At 37.9% G+C, this 24,572-nt stretch overlaps 1 protein-coding gene across 1 annotated transcript in view; it reads right to left on the bottom strand.

The window, feature by feature from the left end:
* Positions 1-3,825: 3,825 nt before the first annotated feature.
* The window catches only part of ZC3H12B (zinc finger CCCH-type containing 12B), a 78,347-nt gene continuing 57,600 nt past the window's right edge, over positions 3,826-24,572 (bottom strand). The window contains exons 2-5 of the mRNA XM_021679912.1: positions 21,452-21,591; positions 7,233-7,467; positions 6,447-6,553; positions 3,826-5,246 (exon numbers count right to left, since the gene is read on the bottom strand). Coding sequence (XP_021535587.1) covers positions 3,826-5,246; positions 6,447-6,553; positions 7,233-7,467; positions 21,452-21,591 — 1,903 coding nt within the window. The remainder of the gene's footprint in view (positions 5,247-6,446; positions 6,554-7,232; positions 7,468-21,451; positions 21,592-24,572) is intronic.

Genomic DNA, 24,572 nt, shown 5'->3' on the forward strand with positions numbered 1-24,572 from the left:
AATATGCTGAGTCTTTTCAAAGGCATCAACTACTTTAGACAAGCAAGTTCCCAAAATATACTGGTTTGGGTTCCAGTGAGAACTAACTGTAGTGCCACTTCAGTTCAAGACTATGCCCTCCTCAGTGTCAGACATGAGGAGAAGAAAACTAGGGGAAGGCAGGGAAGGATTAGGAGCACACCTGAGCAGGGCTCTTTGGATAGCTTAACATTATTTTCCCTGTGCAGTTTCAGACCTGGTTCACAGAGTAAAAGTGTACTGAAATTGTTGGCCCTCAGAAAGGGCAATTGTACAAAGTCCCATACTAACAACATAGATAGAACATTAACTGAGTGCCTCTCAAAATGAACTCTTCTATGTTAGAAGAAATCTCAGTGCCAAAGGTTAATGGGTATCAGTGTTGGAATTACTGTATAAAGATAATTTATTCTCAAATAGAAAAAAATGGATTTTCAAAGTTCTGGAAACTAGCAGAGAGAGAGAGTACTTATATTTATATTATTACTTAGAAGAAAAAAAAGTTTTACAGACCCTTTCCATAAGGCATCTGTCATTCTCCCTTCCATACCTTGCATTTTAAGAGACAGGGCAATGGCTATATGCTACCTTTGAAAAGGCTCTGGTAACTGGATTGACCATGCCACTCCAGAATCACATTTCTTCAGGTTGAAATAAAAGTAGCAACAACAAAAATCACAAAATCTACAAAATCTTAGGTCTGAACAGGCACAGACTTGCTATGAGTTCAGAAATTCAGTGAAAAAATTAAAAGTACAAAGCACCTCTTGCAAAATATACTGGTCCTTGGAACCACACAACACACTGTGCAGTAACCTCTGCTGAGTGCTTGGAGGTAAGTATTCTGAAGGACACATGCTTAACCCTAGAAAGGAAACCTGATTTTATTATTAGGAGAGCTGAGAAGGTCCCAGTGCTTCTTTGTATTTGTTGTTCTATAATTAAAGACAAAATGGGAAAGTCAAGAAATGTGTAGACCTCAGTATAGAGAAAATGTTTCTCTAATAACTTCATGAAAAACCATGCTAGATTTATGCATTCATAATTGTAGCTTCTTGCAGATGATTCACTAACACACTTTTGACACAAAATTCATTTTGTAGGGACATATTAAATTTAATAGGCTAAAGAGAACTTATGCAATATAATGCTTGAAACCGTACTCACAATGGCAGTGTGCACAGTAACAAAGAAGTCTTAAAAAATTGTCTTTGTCTATAAACCACTACTGCTCTTTGGAAACAGTTCCCTCATGACCCCCAGGCTGCTTTCCTGTGACACACAATGCCAGAAACATCATGATGAAAAGTCAGTACCTAACTTAGTTTATTAGGAGTTTTATACATGTTTTTTATACAATCAGGAAAAAAAGATAGAATTTTTATCAATAAAAGGTCATTTCTGGTTATTTAGGCACTGCTTTTAGCTACTTCAGTTCATACACATTTTATGAGAAGAATGACAATTGTTTTTTGAAAATAAAAAATACATATGCTGCCTTAAAAATATTTCCTGTGTTGGGAGGAGCTTACAGTTTTTCTGAACATGGTCAAGATAAATTGCAGCTGACAAGATAAATCTTGTGCTTCACTGTAAATTGTGCAGCTAGTGGATACTGTGGTACCATTGATGATTTTGGGAGGAAGATGAACTAACTGGCACAAAGGCAGTAGAGTCATCTACTCTATTTGTATTTGACAATACCCTGATTTAGACATAGGACAGATTCAGAAGTTCCAAGAAATTGAAAATAGGAAATGGTATTTGTGTGAAATTGGGGTGAAACTGTGTGAATTGCAAACACTTCAGTGACAACTGTCACTCTCTATTTTATACCTGACAGAAAATACTTTTACACCTCAGTATGCTGGGGAATGGAAAGATCAGAGGGTAAGAGATGAATATGAAGCTGTGGTTAACTGAAGAGGAATGCTGGTTGAGATGCAGTTTTTATCAACAAGGACAGAGACAGAAAGCCAGAAAGCAGCATGCAAGCCATTATCAAACCACCAAAAACAACCTTGACTATAGCCTCACATGCGGAGTGTTTCACGGTAAGAAACGTTTATAGGCAGTGTCACACCTTCTCACAAAGCAACAAAAGACATGGACCAGGCCTTCTCAACTTTCATGACAAAAAAACCCCAACAATCACAGAAATTAGCAAGTTCCAGCTCAAGAAATAGTGAGCAGGTCATGGTTCAAAATGTTTAATATACAATGGATTAAAAAAGGGGTTCATTTAGTACAGCTTAAAAAAAAAAAAACAACAACAATAAATGCCTCTTCTAGAGGCATTTAGCTACAAAGGTTTCCACCCTGAGCAAGATACTAATTGCGCAAATGGTGCCAACCCAAAGTCCTTCCATCTTTAGTAATGCATTTAAGAATTATCTAAGGGTAAGTGCATCCTCTTTGTATGTATCTGAAGTGCATAACTGAGCCAGCTATTAGCAAAGATGTAGCATCCCCTTTTGTAAGCTGCCTTTTTCCACTTAGAAAATCCCCTGGTTTTGTTTCCTAAAGAAATTCTGTTCCATCCATGATCGACCTTATTGACCAAAGGGTGGACAGTTGAAGAAGGTGGATTGCTTGTCTGTGCACTGTCCTCCATTACATTTTATCCTTTGATGTCGAATACTGCATAGGTCAAAAGTCTAAAGAGTATCCATTAGACTCTCCTTGAGTGCAGCTTTTGTGTACATCATTTAATGCTGCACAAGTTTGGCCATCTCTCCTGGGAAAAGGGAAGTGGAGTCTGGTAGTAAATCCCTTGGTCCTGGTCAAACTCTTCTGTGCTTGTCTAGCACACACCTGCTCTGCTTGGAACTTGAACTTGTCCATCAGCTCCTCTGAAGAAGAAGGCTGTAATCTGATCCCTAATTTGCTAAGGTGAAGAGACTTAAAAGCTAAGAACTGTCAGTAAATGTTGACAAGTAAAAAGTGCAAAGGAAATAAAGCTAGTTTGCTCTGATGTCTAAGAAAACAATATTCAAATATTGGCGTGTAATTTCACTTTCAAAACCAGTTGAAACTATGAAATGTGACATAAAATCAAGTTAGATTCATGATCTATACAGCTGTAGACTAAGGACTGTGCAGAGCTTTTCTTCTCATCATCACTATATTAAAGGTTATATGGAGATACACAAACATCTCAAACTAAATAACATACAGTTATACATGCAATATAATTGCTAACAGTAGGTTTGAAATATACCTCTAGAAGCCTTGATGTGACCCTATAGCTTGGTTAGTAAAGATATTGAATGGTCAGATATTCATGCAATAATTTATGCATTTACTTTTAAATAGCTTTAAATATCCTATTAAAAATCCCAAAAGGTTAATTCAACATATGATTTGATCCTGATGCTCTTGCCCTCTAAATTAGATATATTATCAATACTTTGTAATGTAGAATATATGATTAAGAAAACGTTGGTAATGGAATCCCTTGGGAGTTTCTTGCATTTAGACCTCTCCCCCTGAGTTTTGTCCTCCATTGCATGGTGCCGTGCAAAAAAGCATGGGACTTGGAGTCAGAGGACTTGAGTATGAGTCCTGGTTTGGTCACTTGCTAGCAGTGTGACCTTGGCAAGTAACTTAATCTCAATGAGATTCAGTTTCCTTTTCTAGAAAATAAGACATTAGTAAGATTTACCATACAGCGTTGTTTTGCGCTTCAAATAACATAAACACTGTAACTTGGAAAGCGCAACACAAAATTATTTGTTACTATTATAGTATTAATGCATTATTAGTATTAATATTTATATTTGTATAAAGGAAAAGTCCTATGTCATGTCAACGTGCAGCCCTAAGCTTAGAAACAATCAAAGCTGCCAGTTGTTGGGCATCTGCTGTGTGGGGATTCTTCTCCATCACTGCAAGGACGATATTTGAAGGGAAAATATTGCAGAGGTTCTTATAAGTCTGATACTGGTGCTCTGGGATCATATGCTCCCTGTTATCATTGCACATTCCAACCCAAGGATTCCTCCAAAGCTGTTCCATCTTTTCAGGCACGCTCCGTACCATGACTGGCTCATAGCATGGTTGCATGAGGCTGTTACTCAAGGGATAGGAGTGGTAGCCATAGGAATCGGTTGCACAGGGCAGTGGGTCCCAGCTGGCATGTTGTTCCCGGCACAGAGGAGGTCGTCTTTGCCTCATGGGGTTGCTCTCATAGAGGCGGGAGTCAGAAATGCTGTCCATCCGAGTCATTACAAGGGCACGTCCTGGCTGAGGTGTTGCCCCAGGATGGCTATTGAGAGGCATAGGGTAGTCTCCAGGACAGCTGGAGCATGCTCCAGTTGCTGGGTGCTGGGCTTGCAGAACTAAGTGGGGGACTGACTGCTTGTGGGGGGCTTGCTTAGAATCTTCTGGGCCATAGCTCTGCGCTCGCGTTAAGGCGTCATGGTAACCATGAGGAAAAGGCTGAAGACGGTTCTGAGATGCGGAGCGATGCAGCTTCAAACTGCCTTCAGGATGGCTATCAGCTACAGCCAAGTACAGGTTGTTGTAAGAGGAATAGTTGTCGTTCCTGGTATGGCTCATACGGTTGTCAGGACAGAGGTTGGGATTCCGGGCATATACCCCTCGGTCTGCTTCAGCCATGTAGTACTCTCGATTATGCATGCTGTTGATGTTCAGTTTGGAGAAGTCGCCTAACATTGAGTAGTAGCCATGGTCCCCCAAGGACTCAAACTTTGGGTATTGGTCAGCATAGCTAATAGGAGTCCCATGGCTGTTGGTAACCAGGATCGGAGGGTACTGCATGCTGGCCATGTGCTCCAGTGAGGCCTTCTGGTGGGGGAAATGAGAGGATCCTGGCACTGGGCTGCTGGCTGAACGGGTGTTGAGTGCACTCACTGCATGGCTTTTGGGGGGTGGGATTGTGGGGACACTTAGGGCAGTCACAAGTGAGGGGACAGAGCTGGCCTCAGGCTTACGGGCAATGGACAGCCATTCCTCAGACTCCACAGCCATGGACCGGATGCTGGGATCCGATTGGCGCTTGGGGGCCACACGCTTGACTTCTGAGGTTGTCTCACCTCTGGCACTAGACAACCCTGTGCCACACTTGGCCAGGGTGCCTTCACTCACGGTTTTCACTGTGGACAGTTTGGCACTGATGCGGAGCTCATCAGCCACCGAACGCTGTGGTTGGTTGGCCCGCTCTGGATGGTAGTATTTGCACTTGTGGCCATAGGTGCATTTTTTGCCTGAAAAATAATGCCTTGGGGTAAGACTCTCTCTCATACTGGTGCAAATCTGTCAGAAACTGTTGTAACAATCTGGTTACTTAGGTTAGAGTTTTACTGTTTGGGATTAAGGAAGAAAATTAACTGTCCATGAAGATGAAAGAGGCAGGACAACATCAAGGAGGCATCACACACACTGTGAGGGGAGAGGGCAGAAGTGGAAAGCTGGGGAGGAAACTGCAGTGTAAAAGCTAAGAACTGAGCAGTTGAATAGCCTTCATTTTCCTGTAATTCACAACTTTGCCTAGGCATAACCTGCATGCTGAGGTGGTGTAGGGTAGCAGCAGGCAGCATAGTACAATGCAAAAAGCACAGGCTTGGAAGCCAGTCACACCTGAGTTTGGATTCCAGCTATGTCACTTACTAGCCATGTAACCTTGGTAAGTGACTTTACCTTCTGAACCTCAATTTCCTCTTCTGTAAAAAAAGTTCATAATTATGCCTATATTATACGGTCATTGTGAAGATTCAATGAAGATAATGAACACGAAAATACTCTATAATTTAAATAAATGTTAATTGAGAAAAAGAAAAAAAACCAAGACCAAGACGTCCCATAAATAAGTGATTATCCAAAAGAAGTGAACATGCAAATTAGCCTCAGACCAGGCAGCCCATGTTGCACTGTTAGGCTCACAAACTTTGTATCAGAGGGACTTGTGTAAAATCATGAGAGCACTCTAGAAAACTATATTTTAAAAAAGCAAATGAAAATGAAATTTGGAAGCAAACTGGAAAATACAGACTGAAGAAAAGAGTATTATTAGTTGACAGAGAGTGCAGTCACCTGCTTGAGAGACACGTCCTTCTTGGGGCCAAATCCCGTTTGGCATTGCCCTTTCTGCTTCCATAGGCCATGTGGATTTCTGCACTTCCCTGCCTCCAGCAACACTGCTCAGGTTGGAGGCAGCTAGAACACATGCATTATTTAAACAAGTGACAACTAATCTTTCCTTCAGTTCTTGTTACCTTTTCCTCATGTAGTTTCCAGGATGTTTCTTTAAATGCCTAACTGAGAATACATAAAGACACAGACTTTAACTCCCAGGAAGTGGACAAGTTAAGATTTTCCATTTGAAAGGGAAACCTTTGAGAAGAAAGTATTCATATAGTCCTTATGTTTCCCTTAGTATAGAACTCAGTTCTGCAATAGGTACTCACCGTAAGGGCATGGTTGCTTCTTATGCTCCGGAACAACAGGTCTCTTTCTCAAGAAATTTTCAAGATTTGGGCCATGGCGTCCTAAAGGATCATCTGGAGGCATAAATCTGAAAGCAAACAAGCAAGAGGTAAACATCTTCCTTTCTATCCTCACCCCCACTTCAGGAGTTCAGACCTTCATTACCCCTTGCCTATACTATTGTCACAGATTTCTAATTGCTCTTTCTGCTTCAAGCTAAGCCAGCAGTTATTCCCTCCATTCTCACTTGAACACACACACACACACACACACACACACACACACACACACACACACGACTTTTCCAGTGTATCATTCTTCTGTGGACTATATGTTTCAACCATACTGGCATGCCTGCTGGCTCCCCAACATGAAACCCGCTTTCACATCTTTATAGCTTTATTCATGATGTTCCCTTTACCTGTAGTGCCCAGCAGTCCCCTTTCTTCTGTCTGTAAACTTCATCTCAAATGTCATCTCCTGTTTGAGGCTTTTTCCTATCATTTCATGTAGACAAAGCAATTTTAAAAACTTTAACCATACTGCTTATCACAACACATTGTGGTTCTCTTTCTCTCTCTTCTCCACTACACTTTGAGCCTCTTTTAAGGGTGAGTCCTGTTTCTTATTCAACCTCTTATCCCTATGGCAATCAGCATAATGCACAGTACACAGTAAGTGTTGGGTAAATGTTTATTGAAATGAAATAATCTATTCCTAATAAAACTTGGATTTAGGCTATTCAGAGCCTACTGAAAGCAACGTACTTGTCATTCACAAAAGAATACATCAGCAACCGCTCCTCTATAAACTTCTTCCATTCTGGCTTTTCAACTTGAAGGTCTCGGTAGTTATCATTAGATACAATGATGCCGTCGGAATCGAAAGCCAATTTGACTATGAACCGGTCATCATAACAGACAACTCTCCTGCCCTGGACCCTTCGGGATGGTGTGAAGACAAGAATCTTTTCTTTCTCCAGTTTACGTAGGATGTCTTGATCTGTCAAAATATACATTATATGCCGCACAGTAGAAACCATCTTTGGAAATTAACAGCATTATCTGCATATTACAAATACAAAAGTTGGTACTAAATGAAAATGTTATTTGCCCTTAGAGAGAAAGTGGCTTCTATTCCTGGCTATGGCACCAATTTGGATTGTGACCTTAGGCAAGTCACCTTTGCCTCCTTCAGACTTCAGTTTTCCATAAAGTGATGGAACTGGATTCAATGATATTCAATGACATTCAAAACCTACCACGAAGAGTGAGAAATAACACTGATATCCTAGCATTCTTGATGACCGTTTTGCCCTTTGGAGGAAGCAGCAGCTTTTGGCTGCTGAAGAAAACAGAGCAGTATGCTGAGGATATGTCTGTCAGGAGGGTAAACCATCACTCCGTGGGAATTACATATTTGCCTTCTGCCTGAAAGAAAGCCATAACTAAGGGGGAAACAAAGCCATAGCATGTTGAGTACTGACCCTCTTTCCTTTTGGCCTCTTAATTGCTGAGGAAAGAAAGCATACAAGCTGGGCTTGAGCAGGGCCAGGATCCACTCTCCGACGAGGTTGGGACCCTGTTCAGAAGCTTACAGACAGCTCCACAACACAGCTCTGACCGCCATTCTGACTTTCTTACTTGACACATCATGCAAACAGCTGATACTCAGAGGACTAGGGTCTATATGTTCTCAAATGCTATAAAAAGATAGCTTCATATAGTGTTGTAAGTGAATGTAGGACTCCTACCAACATTAGGGCCACATCATGACTTTGTGGACCTTAGGTATGTTTGCCTTTTTGGGCCCCTTCTTTCATAAAGAAATATTAAAAATTATACTTTACAACTGATTTGGTATAAAAACAAATAATCTAATTAGATATATTATTATAAATTAATTGTTATATTCGATTTTTCCTTCAATGTTAAAATAAAGTTAAAACATCTTTTTGTTAAATTTTAATTCCAGTGTAGCTAACATACAGTGTTATAATAGTTTCAGGTGTAAAATACAGTGATTCAACAATTCCATGCATCACCCAGTGCTCATCAAGACAAGTGCACTCCTTATCCCCCATCACCTATTCACCCATCCACATCACCCAACTCCCTTCGGGTAACCATCAATGTGTTCTCTATAGATAAGAGTGTTTTTTTGGTTTGTCTATCTCTCTTTTTTTTTTTTTCCTTTGATGGTTTGTTTTGTTTCTTAAATTCCACATAAGAGTGAAACTCTATAATATTTGTCTTTCTCTGGCTGAATTTTATCACTTAGCATTATACTATCTAGCTCCATCCATGCATTACACAAGGCAAGATTTCTCTTTTTTTGTATAAATATATATTTTTTAAGTTTTTATTTTAATTTCAATCAACATACAGTGTTATATCACTTTCAGGTGTACTAGATTTCATTCTTTCTTATGGCTGAATAATATTCCATTGTATATATATACACCACATTTTCTTTGTCCATTCGTCAATCTATGGACACTAGGCCTGCTTCCATATCCTCGCTATTGTAAATACATGTAAACATACATGTGCATGTATCTCTTTGAATTAGTGTTTTTGTATTGTATTGTTTTGTTTTGTTTTTGTATTTTGGGGGAAATTACCCAGTAACATAATTACTGGATTATAGGGTAGTTCTGTTTTTAACTTTTTGAGGAACTTTCATACTGGTTTCCACAGTGGCTGCACCAGCTTGCATTCCTACCAACAGTGCAAGAGAGTTCATTTTTCTCCACATCCTCATCAACACTTGTTTCTTGTGTTTTTGACTTTAGCCATTCTGACAGGTATGAAGTGATATCTCATTGTAGTTTTGATTTGCATTTCCCTGAGGATGAGTGCTGTTGAGCATCTTTCATGTGTCTGTTGGCCATCTGTATGTCTTCTTTGGAGAAATGTCTGTTCATGTCTCCTGCCCATTTTTTAATTGGATTATTTGTTTTTGGGTGTTGAGTTGTTTAAGTCAGAGGTTTCTGCCTGTGTTCTCCTCTAGAATTCTGATGGATTCCTGTCTCACATTTAGGTCTTTCCTCCATTTTGAATTCATTTTTTTGTATGGTGTAGGAAAGTGATCCAATTTCATTCTTCGGCATGTGGCTGTCCAATTTTCCCAGCACCTTTTATTGAAGAGACTGGCTTTTTTCCATTGGATATTCTTTCCTGCTTTATTGAGGAGTAATTGATCATATGTAATTGTGAGTTTATTTCTGGGTTTTCTATTCTGTTACATTGATCTATGTGTCTATTTTTGTGCCAGTACCACATTGTTTTGTTGACTACAGCTTTATAATATAACTTTAAATCCCAGAATTGTGATGCCTTCATCTTTGCTTTCAATTTTCAAGATTGCTTTGATTTTCAGGGTATTTTGTGGTTCCATAAAAATTTTAGGATTGTTTGATCTAGCTCTCTGAAAAATGCTATTTGTATTTTGATAAGGATTGCATTAAATGTGTAGATTGCTTTGAGTAGCATAGACTTCTTAAAAATATTTGTTTTTCCAATCCATGAGTATGGACTGTTTTTCCATTTCTTTGTGTCTTCCTCAATTTCTTTCGTAAGTGTTCTATAGTTTTCAGAATACAGATCTTTTATCTCTTTGGTTAGGTTTATTCCTAGGTATCTTATTGTTTTTGGTGCAAGTATAAATGGGATTCTTTTGTTAATTTCTCTTTCTGCTGCTTCATTATTGGTGTATAGGAATGCAATAGATTTCTGTATGCTGATTTTGTATCCTGCAAAATTACTAAATTCACTTATCAGTCTAGCAGTTTTGGGGAGGTTTTCAGGATTTTTTTTTTAAGATTTTATTTTATTTTATTTTGACAGAGAGAGACACAGTGAGAGAGGGAACACAAGCAGGGGGAGTGGGAGAGAGAGAAGCAGGCTCTCCGTGGAGCAGGGAGCCCAATGCAGGGCTTTATCCCAGGACCCTGGGATCATGACCTGAGCCAAAGGCAGATGCTTAATGACTGAGCCACCCAGGTGCCCTGGTTTTCAGGATTTCTATATAGAGTATCATGTCATCTGCAAATAGTGAAAGTTTATTTCTTCCTTACTGATTTGGATGCCTTTTATTTCTTTTTATTGTCTGATTGCTGTGGCTACAACTTCCGATACTATGTTGAATAATAGTGGTGAGAGTGGACATACATGTCTTGTTCCTGACCTTAGGGGGAAATCTCTCAGTTTTTCCCCATTGAGGATCATGTTAGCTGTGGGTTTTTCATATATGGCCTTTAGTAATTTGAGATATGTTCCCTCTAAACCTACTTGGTTGAGGGTTTTTATAATGAATGGGTGTTGTACTCTGTCAAATGCTTTTTCTGCATCTACTGAAATGATCATGTGGTTCTTTTTTCCCCCTTTTAAAAGTTTTTATTTAAATTCCAGTTACATACAATGTAATATTAGTTTCAGGTGTACAATACAGTGATTCAATACTCACATACAATACATGGTGAAATCACAAAAACTGCGCTTCTTAACCCCCATCACCTATTTAATCCATTCCCCCACCCACCTCCCCTCTGGTAACCATCAGTTTGTTCTCTATAATTAAGAGTCTATTTCTCAGTATACCTCTCTCTTCTTTTCCCTATGCTCTTCTGTTTGTTTCTTAAATTCCACATGTAAGTGAAATCATATGGTATTTGTCTTTCTCTGACTGCCTTATTTTGCTTAGCGTAATACTCTTCAGTTCCATCCACGTCATTGCAAATGGTAAGATATCATTATTTTTTATGGCTGAGCAATATTCCATTACACACACACACACACACACACACACACATCTTTTTATCCATTCATCTTTCAATGGGTATTTGGGCTCTTTCCATAATTTGGCTATTCTAGGTAATGCTGCTATAAACATCAGGGTGCATGTATCCCTTCAGATTAGTATTTTTGTATTATTTTGGTAAATACATCATAGTACAATTATTGGATCTTAGGGTAGTTCAATTTTTAGCTTTTTGAGAAACCTCCATACTGTTTTCTAGAGTGACTGAACCAGTTTACATTTCCTCCAATGGTGCAGCAGGGTTCCTCTTTCTAAACATCCTCACCAACATGTGTTGCTTCTTGTGTTGTTGTTTTTAGCCATTCTGACAGTGTGAGGTGGTATCTCATTGTAGTTTTGATTTGTATTTCCCTGATGATCAGTGATGTTGAGCATCTTTTCATGTGTCTGTTGGCCATATGTATGTCTTCTTTGGAAAAAAAATATGTCTATTCACATCTTCTACCCATTTTTTTCATTGGATTATTTGTTTTTTGTGGTGTTGAGTTTTATAAGTCCTTTATAGATTTTGGATACTAACCTATTATCAGATATGTCATTTGCAAATATCTTCCCCCATTCCTTAGGTTGCATTTTAGTTTTGCTGATTGTTCCCTTTACTGTATAAATGTTTATATTTTGATGAAGTTCCAATAGTTCATTTTTGCTTTTGTTTCCCTTGCCTCATGGAACATATTTAATAAGTTGCTGTGGCCAATATCAAAAAGATTACTGTACTCTCCTCTAGGATTTTAATGTGTTCTCCTCTGGGATTTTAATGGTTTCCTGCCTCACATTTAGGCCTTTCATCCATTTTGAATTTGTTTTTGTGTATGGTTTAAGAAAGTGCTCCAGTTTCATTCTTTTACATGTTGCTGTCCAATTTTCTCAACACCATTTTTTGAAGAGACTGTCTTCCCCCCCCCCCCCATCAGATATTCTTTCTTGCTTTGTCTAACTTAATTGACCATATAGTTGAGGGTTCCTTTCTGGGTTTTCTGTTCTGTTGCATTGGTCTATGTGTCTATTTTTGTGCCACCCCATACTGTTTTGATTACTACAGCTTTGTGATATAACTTGAAGTTTGGAATTGTGATGACTCCAGCTTTTCTTTTCTTTTTCAAAATTGCTTTGTATCTTCAGGGTCTTTTGTGGTTCCATACAAATTTGTGGATTGTTTTTTCTAGGTCTGTGAAAAATGCTGGTGGTATTTTGATAGGGACTGCATTAAATGTGCTTTGAGTAGTATAAGCATTTTAACAATATTTGTTCTTCCAATCCATTAGCATGGAATGTTTTTGCCATATCTTTGTGTCATGTTCAATTTCTTTCATCAGTGTTTTGTACTTTTCAGAATATAGGTCATTTACCCAGGTATCTTATTGTTTTGGGTGCAATTGTAAATGAGATTGATTCCTTAATTTCTCTTTCTGCTGCTTCATTATTGGTGTATAGAAATGCAACAGATTCCTGAACATTGATTTTGTATCCTGCGACTTTACTGAATTCATTTATCAGTTCTATCAGTTTTTTGGGTTTTCTATATAGGGTATCTTGTCATCTGTGAATAGTGAAAATTGTACTTCTTCCTTGCCTATTTGAATGCCTTGTATTTCTTCTTCTTGTCTGAAAGCTGAGGCTAGGACATTCAGTACTATGTAAAGTAACAGTGGTGAGAGTGGACATCCCTGTCTTGTTTCTGACCATCCATCCCCATGGAGGATGATACTAGCTGTTGGTTTTTCATAGATGGCTTTTATTATCTTGAGCATACCTCTAAATCTACTTTGTTGAGGGTTGTTATCAAGAATGGATGTTGTACTTTTCAAATGTTTTTCCACATCTATTGAAATGATCATATGGTCCTTATCCTTTCTTTTCTTTTTGTGGTTGTGTTATATTTGTTGATTTGCAAATATTGAACCACTCTTGTAACCCAGGAATAAAGCCCACTTGATCTTGGTGAACGATTCTTTTATTGTATTGTTGCATTCAGTTTGCTAGTATTTTATTGAGAATGTTTGCATCCATGTTCATCAGGGATTTTGGCCAGTAGTTCTCTTTTTTAGTGGAGTCTTTATCTGGTTTTGATACCAGGGTAACGCTGGCCTCATAAAATGAACTTGGAAGTTTTCCTTCCTTTCCTAGTTTTTAGAATAGTTTCAGAAGAGTAGGTATTAAGAAAGTAATTTTTACATGTTTGTTAGAATTCACCTGTGAAACCATCTGGCCCTGGACTTTTGTTTGTTGGGAGTTTTCTGATTACTGATTCAGTTTCTTTGTTTTTTATTGGTCTGTTCAAGTTTTGTATTTCTTCCTGTTTCAGTTTTGGCAGTTTATATGTTTGTAGGAATTTGTCCATTTCTTCCAGGTTGTCCAATTTATTGGCATATAGTATTTATAATATTCTATTATAATTGTTTGTATTTCTGTGTTGTTGGTTGTTATTTCTCCTCTCTCCTTTGTGATTTTATTAATTTGGGTCCTTTCTCTTTCTTTTTTGATAACTCTGGCTATAGGTTTATCAATTTTAATTTTTCAAAGAACCAGCTCTTGGTTTCATTGTTCTATTGTTATTTTTTAAATTTTTCTATATAATTTATTTCTGCTCTAATCTTTATTATTTCCTACCTTCTGCTGGATTTAGGCTTCATTTTTGTCCTTTTTCTAGCTCCTTTAGGAGTAAGGCCACGTTGTTTATTTGAAATTTTTCTTGCTTCTTGAGGTAGGCCTATACTGCTATATACTTCCCTCTTAGGACCGCTTTTGCTGCATCCCAAAGGTTTTGGAACATTGTGTTTTCATTTTCATTTGTTTCCATTTTTGTATTGCCTGTTTGATTTCCTGGTTGATCCTTTCATTGTTTAGTAGCATGTTGGGTTTTTTTGTTTGTTTGTTTTTAAAGATTTTATTTATTTATTTGACAGAGAGAGACACAGAGAGAGAGGGAACCCAAGCCGGGGAGGGGGGAGAGGGAGAAGCAGGCTCCCCGCAGAGCAGGGAGCATGATGCAGGGCTTGATCCCAGGACCCTGGGATCATGACCTGAGCCAAAGACAGATGCTTAATGACTGAGCCACTCAGGCGCCCCTAGCATGTTGTTTAACCTAATATATTTGTAGTCTTTCCAGATTTTTTCTTGTGGTTGACTTCTAGTTTCATAGAACTGTGGTGAGAAAAGGTGCATGGTATGAATCCAATCTTTTTGTATTTGTTAAGGCTTGTTTTTGACCTAATGTGTTCTATTCTGTAGAATGTTCTATATGCACTTGAAAAAAAAATGTGTAGTGTGCTGTTGTAGGATGGAATGTTCTGAATATATCTATTAAGTCCATCTGGTCCAATGTGTCATTCAAAGCCATTGTTTCCTTGTTGATTTTCTGTTTAAATGATCTGTCCATTTATATAAGCAGGGTGTTAAAATCCTCTACTATTATTGTGTTATTATCAATTAGTTCCCTTTTATTTGTTATTAATTGATTTATATATTTGGGTGTTCCCATATTGGTGGCATTAATATTTACATTTGTTAGACCTTCTTTTTGGGTTGTTCCATTTATGATTATATTTTGCCCTCTTTGTCTCCTTTTACAGTCTTTGTTTTGAAGTCTAGTGTTTCCAATGTAAGTTTTGCTACTTTGGCTTTCTTTTGAGATCTATTTGCATGCTAAATATTTCTCCACCCCTTCACTTTCAATATACAGGTGTCTTTAGGTCTAAAATGAATCTCATGTAGATAGAATATTGATGGGTCTTGTTATTTTAATCCATTCAGACCTATATCTTTTGATTGGAGCATTTGGTACATTTACATTCAAAGTATTTATTAATAGTTATGTATTATTGCCATCTTATTACTTGTTTTGTCATTGTTTCTGGAGATTTTCTCTGATTCTTTCTTGTCTTTGATCTCTCTTTTGCACACAAAGAGTCCCCTTTAATATTTCTTGCAGGGCTGCTGTAGTGGTCACAAACTCCTTTAGTTTTTACTTGTCTGGGAAACTCTTCATCTCTCCTTCTTTTCTAAATGATAGCCTTGCTGGATAGAATGTGCTTGGTTGCAGATGTTTCCCATTCAGCATGTTGAATATATCATGCTATTCCCCTTTGGCTTGCCAGGTTTCTGTCGAGAAATCTGCAGCTAGCCTTATGGGTCTTACCTTGTAAGTTAAGGATTTTTTTTCTTGCCACTTTTAAGATTTTTTCTTTATCATTATATTTTGCAAATTTAGTTACAATCTGTCTTATTGGCCTGATTTCATTGATTTTGATGGGAGGTCACTGTGTCTCCTGGATCTGGATTTCTATTTCCCTTGACAAATTAAGGAAGTTTTTTGCTATTATTACCAAAAATGAATTTTCTGCCCCCTTTTCTCTCTGTTCTTCTGGGACTCCTATAATATGAGTTATTACGTTTGATGGAGTTCCCTAAGTCTATTCTTGTGTTACATAATTCTTTCTTTCTTTTGTTCAGCTTTATTGTTTTCCATTATTTTGTCTTCTAGGTCACTAATTTGTTCCTCTTTTACTCCAGCTTGCTGTTCACTGCATCAAGTCTGTATCCAATCTTGTTTATTGCATCTTTCATCTTGATTAATTCTTTTAACTCTTTTATCTCTGTTGTAAGGGTCTCACTGATGTCTTATATTCTTTTCTCAAACTGACTAAGTATCCTTATGATTGTTACCTTAAATTCTCCATCAGGCATGTTACTTATATCTCTTTTCCTTAGATTTCTGGCTGTGGCCTTGTCTTGTTCTTTCATTTGGGCTGGTTTTCTCTAAGTTTCTGCCTTTTTCTGTGTTTTTGAAAAGCCAGTTATGTTTCCTGCTTCTGAAAGTAATGGCCTTATGAAAAAGAGGTCATGTAGTTCCCAGGGCCTGGCACTTCAGGGATTGTCTCTGGTGTGTGCTGTGTATGCTCTGCTATTGTGATTTGGTTGCTCTGTCCTTCAGGCCAGTCATCTGCAGAGGCTCTCCTTGACAGCTGTGGGCAGTGTTTGGTCCCTGGCTTGAATGTCATGAGTTTCACCTTTGTGTGCTCTGATGTGCTTCTGAGGTGTGCTCTGGTGTGCTTCTGAGGTGAAACTTGACACCAACTCCACCAGAACTGAGACCTTGAAGAACTCTGTGGTCAGGAGGTGTGGTGTGGGCAGGGGTTTGTTCTGGTCTTCTTTCTGTTGTGCTGGGACTGAGCCTTGCTTGACATGAAGGGTTGTCCCACTCCCTCAAGGGAGCTGGGCTTGGAATATGCAAGTTAGCCATCCAGTGTCCATGCTGAGCTGCTTCCTGCAAGTGGCTCAAGTTTATGCTAAGGGGCAGAGGAGAGGTCCTTTTTTCCCAAAGAGGGATCTTCATGAATGCTGCTTCTCAGGGACATGCTCCTAGCATAGGAAATAATCTTCACCCTATGTACCCCAGACATTTTTCAGATGGCTGGTTCCATACTGTCTATCCCCAGGTTATTTGCCTGCTTTCTCTCCACGAGCAGCACAGTGCCCTCCTGGCTCTATCTCAGGCAAGTCTGCTGACCTTTAAATCTCCAGGCTTTAGAAACATGGTGTGGGCAGGGGCTTGTGCTGGTCATCTGGGGGAGGGGTCTGCTGTTCCATTTTCTCTAGGTTGTCCAATTTGGTTGTCATATATTTTTTCATAATATTCTCTTATATTTGTTTGTATTTCTGTTGTTTTGGTTGATATTTCTCCTCTTTCACTTTTAATTTTATTTATTTGAGTCATTTCTCTTTTTTTTTTTTGCAGTCTGGCTAGAGGTTTATGATTTTTTTTTTTTTTTTATCTTTTCAAAGACCCAGCCCTTGGTCTCATTGGTCTCTTCTATTGTTTTATTTTATTTTATTTTTTTAGTTTCTGTATCATTTATTTGTACTCTAATCATTATTATTTCCTTCCTTCTGCTGTTTGGGGGTTGAATTTTTTGTTCTTTTTTCTATAACCTTTCTAGATCTAGATCTAGATCCTATTGTAGATCTACACCTAAATCCTTTAGGTGTAAGGTTAGGTTTTTATTTGAGATTTTTCTGGCTTTTTGAGGTAGGCCTGTATTGCTATAAATTTCCCTTTTAGAACTCCTTTTGCTGCATTCCACAGCACCTATTGTGCTTTCATTTTCATTTATTTCCATGTACTTGTGGGATTTCTTTTTTGATTTCTTGCTTAGCCCATTCATTGTTTAGTAGCATGTTATTTAACCTCCATGCATTTGTGTTCTTTTCAGATTTTTTCTTTCTTTTGGTTGATTTCTAGTTTCATAGCGTTGTGGTGAGAAAAGATGCATGGTATGATTTTGATCTTTTTGAATTGCTGAGACTTGTTTTGTGGCCTAATATGTGATCTATTCTGAAAAATGTTCCATGTGCACCTGAGAAGAATGTATGTTCTGCTGTTTTAGGATGGAATGTCCTAACTATATACGTTAAATCCACCTGGCCCAATGTGTCATCAAAACCATTGTTTCCTGGTTGATTTTCTTATTTGTTGATCTTCCTGTTGATGTAAGTGGAGTGTTAAAGTCTCCTACTTGTATTGTATTACTGTTGATTAGTTCCTGTTTATTATTAACTATTTTATGTATTTAGTTTCTCCCATGTTGGGTACTTAAATATTTACAACTGTTATGTCTTCTTGATTGATTGTCCCCTTTATTATCATATAGTGTCCTTTTCTGTCTCCTTACTGTCTTTGTTTTTAAAATCTGTTTTGTATGATATAAGTATTGCTACTCCAGCTTTTTTTGACATCCTTTTGCATGATAGATGTTTCTCCATCCCTTCACTTTCAATCTTCAGGTGTCTTTAGGTCTAAAATGAGTTTCAAGCAAGTAGCATATAGATGGGTCTTGGGTTTTTTTTTTTTTTTCTTTTTATACATTCTGACACTCTATGTCTTTTAATTGGAGCATTTATCCCATTTACATTCAAAGTAATTATTGATAGATACGTATTTATTGCCAGTTTGTTATGTGTTCTGTGGTTGTATCTGATGTTTTTCTGTGATCCTTTCTTCTCTTGTTCTCTTTCATTGTTTGTTTTCTTTAATGATACATTTGGTTTTCTTTCTCTTTATTCTTTGCATATCTATTAGTCGTTTTTGATTTGTGCTTACCATTACATTTGTATATAATATCTTCTGTATATAACAGTCTATATTAAGTTGATGGTCATTTAAGTTTGAACCCATTCTTCACTCCTCTCCTCCCAACATTTTAGGTATATGTTGTCATAATTTATTTTGTGAGTTCCTTGACTGATTTTTTATAGAAGTAATTATTTTTACTTCTTTTGTGTTTCTTACTTTCATATTGTTACCTTTGGTCTTTCCTTTGTACTCAAGGTGTTCCTTTTATTGTTTCTTGCAAGGCTGGTTTAGTGGTCATGAACTCCTTTAGTTTTTATTTGTCTGGGAAACTCTTTATCTCTCTTATTCTGAATGATAGTTTCACTGGGTGGAGTATCCTTGGCTGCAGATGTTTCCTGTTCAGCAATTTGAATATATCGTGCCACTCTCTAGTGGCTTGCAAAGTTTCTGCTGAAAAATCCACTGATAGACTTATGGGGCTTCTCTTATATATAACTCTTTTGTCTTGTTGCTTTAAAATTTTTTCTTTATCACTGCATTTTGCCATTTTAATTACAATATGTCTTGGTGTGGATCTGCTTTTGTTGATTTTGCTCAGGTTTCTCTGTGCCTCCTGCATCTGGAATTTCCCAGATTAGGGATGTTTTCAGTTATTATTTCTTTAAATAAATTTTCTGTCCACATTTTTCTCTCTTCTCCTTCTGGGACCCCAAAAATGCAAATGTTACTATGCTTGATGGAGTCACTGAGTTTTCTAAGTCTATTCTCATTATGCAGTATTTATTTGTCTCTCATATGTTCTGTTTAATTGCTTTCCATTACTCTAAACTCCAGGTCACTAATACATTCCTCTGCTTCTTGTATCCTACTGTTTATTCCAAATATTACATTTTTAATCTCATTTATTGAGTTTTTCATCTCTGATTGGTTCTTTTTTTTTTTTTAATCTCTTTGTTAAGGGTCTCACTGAAGTTTGTCCACTGTAGTGTCAAGTCCAGTGCACATTTTTATGATCATTACTTTCAATTCTCTATCAGGCATACTACTTATTTCTGTTTTGCTTAATTCTTCTGTGATTTTATCCTGTTCTTTCATTTGGGACAAATTTGTCTGTCTCCTCATTTTGTCTACCTCTCTGTGTCTGTTTCTATGTGTTAGAAAAGTCAGCTATGCTCTCTGCTCCTGAAAGTGGTGGTTTTATAAAGAGGAGGTCCTGTATTGACCTGCATGGCAGTATTCCCTATTCACCAGAACCTGGCACTTCATGGGATTTTCCTGTGTGTATTGCTTGCATCTGGCTATTGTGTTTAAGTAACTTTCCCTTTCAGTCTAGGCTTCTGCACTGATTCTCTGCCTGTTGTGGGCTGTGTTTGCTCTTTGTGGTGTTAGTGAGACCCAGGTAAGCCAGCCCTGAGGGGATGAGACTGTAGGAGGGTTCAGGGATTGGTGGCAGCATTAGCAAAATTTTCAGTGAGTCACTAGTCCTAGGTCAGATCCCCCAAAGTGCATTGTGGCCACAGGCACAGCACATGTTAGTGACAGTGGCCAGGAGCTAAGCATGTGGCTGAGGTGGTAGCAAGGAGCACGTGCTGTCTGTGCAATCAGAGGCTGAAAGTGGAGGTGGCTGGTGGCATGTGGGCACGGCACATGTGACATTAACAAAACCTGTACTTAGCTGCTAGTCCTAGGCAAATTCCTCAAAGTGTGATGACAGCCAGGATTGCAGCGCACAACTGTGGCAGTGGCCAGAGGTGTGTGGCATCTGTGTGTGCAGCAATTGGGTACTGAGTGTGGTGGTTGGGGCACAAGATGTATGTGCACATGGCTGGCTTGGTTGGGCACCTGTGGCATTAACAAAATTTGCACTAAGCCTAGGGCCAAGGCCAGAAGACTTGGGATAGACAAGTCCTCAGGAGAACTCCTGGGCAGGGCACATTGCTAGGAGGTTAGGTAACAAGTGTCTTTGCAGTACAGCCTCCTGCAGGTGGTTCTGTTTATACTGGGGGGTGGGCAATGAAAATGGTAACTGTCAGCTCCTTTGTTCCCAGAGAAGTCCCTCAACATGCTCCAAAATCAGTATAAACAGATTTTCCTCCTGTTTTGTAAGGTGTTGCTTCTATGTTGCCCCTCCTTGGGCTGTTGTCTCTTTAGGGGTGGAGATCCAGCTATCACTTGCCTTCCCAGCTCACCCATTGCTGGCTGAGTCAGTGGACTTTTAAAGCTTCAGACTCTAAGTCCTGTTGGTTATTCAAACTCACAGAATTCAGCCCCTCTGATATTCAAAGCCAGACATTATGGGGATTCGTTTTCCCTGTGTTGGCTTTCTGGTGATTTCCCCTCTCTGAAACCATAGTTCCCTCCCTCTTGCTGGCTGCTCCAGACTAAACTATCATTTCTGCCCTTCCTAACCTCTCTGATGTGGCTTCTCTACATTTAGTTATGGACTTTGTTCTGCCAGTCTTCATGTCATTCTTGTTTATTGACATGGATGTGAGTGATATCTAGTTGCAAACATGGGACGGGGTGAGCTTAGGGTCCTCCTACTCTGCCATCTTGCCTGTACTTCAAATTAAAACATCTTTGTAGGACCCTAAAGGTATCATAGCCCTGGGCACTGGGCCTGCTGTGCTTCATGAATAAGTTGGCTCTGACTGCCATGGGAGTTTTCTCTCTATATATTTTACCCTATAATTTGCAAATCTCACAATCACTTCTCTGGTACAGAATGTGATCCATTTTCTATGATGGTTTCTTTAGTCTTTTGGAAAACTCAGTCACACTCATAACCAGGTTCATCCCCCTTTAGTCTGAAATCTATGTTCAAATAGAAAGCACTCCTTTTTTTTCAACTGTTTGCTTTATTCCTTGCTGAATTGAAGTTGTCTCAATTTAACTGCCATATGCCACAACACAATAATGGTTTTATTTGGATCAGGAAAAATATGTTTAAAAATGTACTTAATACAAGACATTTTAAGTATACTTAATAAACTTAGAAAAATAATTATCTAAGTTGGGACCATCAACCTCTCCCTTAACTATCTTGCTAGCTTTTCCTCTGGATGAGAAGAAATGTCTTATTTGAAATAGTACCTGTAATTGGTGCATCAGGGCGGGATTGCTCTTTTCTCCATGCAGGCACAAATACAGTAATATCTTTATGGCCTTTGTCTAGAAACCAATCCACAGCAAGTTGTATTCCTCTGCAGGAGAACTCTTCTTTATTCCCATGGCTTTAGGAAGATAGAGAATGAAAGGATAAAAGATCAACAATAGGTAGCAAAGAAATACTCCAAACAGGCTTTTTCTTAGTACCAAGACATTAACAATAGACATTTTATTTCTCGAAAATGCCAAAAATGTATTCCTATTTTTTAAAGATTTTATTTATTTATTTGACAGAGAGAGAGAGCACAAGCAGGGGGAGCAGGAGAGGGAGAAGCAGGCTCCCCACTTAGCAGGGAGTCCAATGTGGGGCTCGATCCCAGGACCCTGGGATCATGACCTGAGCCAAAGGCCGATGCTTAACTAACTGAGCCACCCAGGTGCCCAAAAATGTATTTTTAAAAACAAAAAATGAAGTTCTTTTTTATTCAATCATTATAAATATTGCCATTATTATTACACCTTTCTTTAAGGCCACAGATGGTTAATAACAACTCCCAGCTTATAGCAACCTTGATGGCTATTTCCTACCACTACTTTAATTTTCTCTCTTCTCTCTCTACATCTACTACCACTTTATTTTAGAATATTCAGATATTCACAACAGTTGAGAAAAGAAGAGGTGTCACCAGAGGTTTAGATAGTTTATAAGGAGGATTAGTTGGAGATAAATTTTAAGCACATATATTAAGCTTAAAAAATGATATTGACAGCAAAAAATATACATAAATGCTGACTAAAAATGGTTATTACATTTAATTAAATATAATGTACCAATAAAAATCACATTCTTAAAAATTTTAAGATGCGGGGAATGCTCACAATATAATTGTAAAGGGAAAAAAGGATACAGACTATATATAATGTAATCCCAATTTCGTAGAAGAAAGTCTATATAAATTTATAAAAAATACTAGGAAATAGATACATCAAAATATTAATAAAAAGAATTATTCTGTGCGAGAGGCTTTTAAGTGATTTATTTTCTTTATTCCAAAATTTCTTCAAAAAAATTAAGTATTGATTTTATAATTAGAACATGATGTAAAAAGAGAAGACAATTTATCATAATTATTTGTAGATGTGAACATTGTAAAACCTTAAAAAGTCAAACAGAAATTTGATTGAAAATTTGAAGAGGGAAAATTAACAGATGAATTGGGAAAAGTTATATTTATTGCCATCATCTTAAAAACTCACAAATAGTGTACTAAATTTGTGCCTAGTTTGCCTGTGAAAATTCTGATCTCTTAGCATGGAGTTTGGTATTCTAACATAAATATAAACCACACTAAATTACAGTTATTAAACAGCTTGGATGGTAAAACAAATTGGCATACATTACATGTACCAATTCTAGTACAATAAAGTGGATATTGCTTGTCAAGATTGATCAGAAAAGAACTATTTTGCTAGAAAGCTAATTAAGACAATATAATGGGGTTTCTCTCTTTAGATTTCTCACTTTCTCACTAGTACTCAACTACAAGAGAAATTACTCCAATTATGTTGTTCCGTTTCCGTTTGAGTAAATTAATACATAATCTCAGAGGTCCCATTAATACATACACTGCAAGACTTCCCAGTGTCTTAATCACACTTGAAGCACATGACAAAAAAATATTAAATGTTTTTCTAACATTTCTAAACACACGTTAATCATGTTTAAGTCTCCAGTAAGTGCCATAAAGCAATTATACCACATTACTGAAAGTCAAAGCACCTAAGGAAAAAAAAAAGGAAATATATTTAACTGCCAATACACTCCAAGATAGCCTTAGAAACAGCTACCATGCTGATTGCTTCTAAAAAGTTGAACAATGGGTAAATTGGGCCAGCCTATGGATCTTAAAGAGTTAATACTGGATGAACTCAGCATGAAACAGGCAGGTAGGGAAGATGCCCAGATGTTATTTTTCCCACTGCTATAGTGCTGGTAAGTATGAGAATAACACAAACTCAGGAAAATCATCAGAATTGCCAATAGAGGGGAAATTTGGAGGAAAGGGATGGGATTTCATTTCACATGGCTTGGCAGTGCTATAAAGTGTGTCCTCCCAAACACAGTCTATAAACATAAAAATCATAAGAGTAATATTTGCTGTTGGATATGCCAAATTTATATTTTATGTTGCCAAATTCTTTGTTTAAAAATATTTTTTACTAAATAAGTTAGACAGAGAAAGACAAATACTATATAATTTTACTTATATGTGGAATCTAAAAAGCAAAACAAATAAAGCAGAAATAGACCCATAAGTACCAAGAACAAACTGGTGGTTGCCAGAGGGGGGAGCGGACAAAATGGGTGAAGAGAAGAGGAAAGTACAAGCTCCCAGTTATGGAATAAATAAGTCATGGGTATGAAAGGCATAGCATAAGGAATATAGTCAATGGTATTGTGATAGCATTGTATGGAGACAGACGGTAACTACACTTGTGGTGAGAATAGAGTTGTCCAGTCACTATGTTGTACACCTGAAACTAATGTAACATTGTGTGTCAACAATACTTTAATAAAAATAAATAAAATATTTTTCACTATGAAAAATTATATGCCAACATACTAAACAACCTAGAAGAAATGGGTAGATTCCTAGAGATAGTGTCTGGTCCAAGATGACAACATAGGAAAGACCCTGAACTCACCCCCTCCATGGAACATACCAAATTACACTGATTTATAGAACAATCAACTTGAAGAAGGCCTGAGGACTGGCTGAACAGCCTCTGCACAACAAAAGATAGAATGGCCAAAGAGAAGAGAAAGAGAGATGAAGACATGGTAACAAAGGGAACTCCCAACCCTGACACTGCAAACAGCGGTGAGAAGGGATAGTACTGAGGTACCAGGAACAGATTCCTCTGTCCTTGGGCACAGAAACAAACAAACAAACAAACAAACTGTGGTTTAAAAAAGCAATTATCATATATAAGATAGAGCACTAGAACTCTGCCAAATGGCAGCAGAGCTGTGGGCTCCAGGTCAGAAAAACTGGAGAACATGGTTTAGTTCCCTCTCCACCTTGAAAGTGCAAACTGGAGCGGC

This window comes from Neomonachus schauinslandi, chromosome X, assembly GCF_002201575.2.
Source record: "Neomonachus schauinslandi chromosome X, ASM220157v2, whole genome shotgun sequence".
Taxonomy (NCBI): domain Eukaryota; kingdom Metazoa; phylum Chordata; class Mammalia; order Carnivora; family Phocidae; genus Neomonachus; species Neomonachus schauinslandi.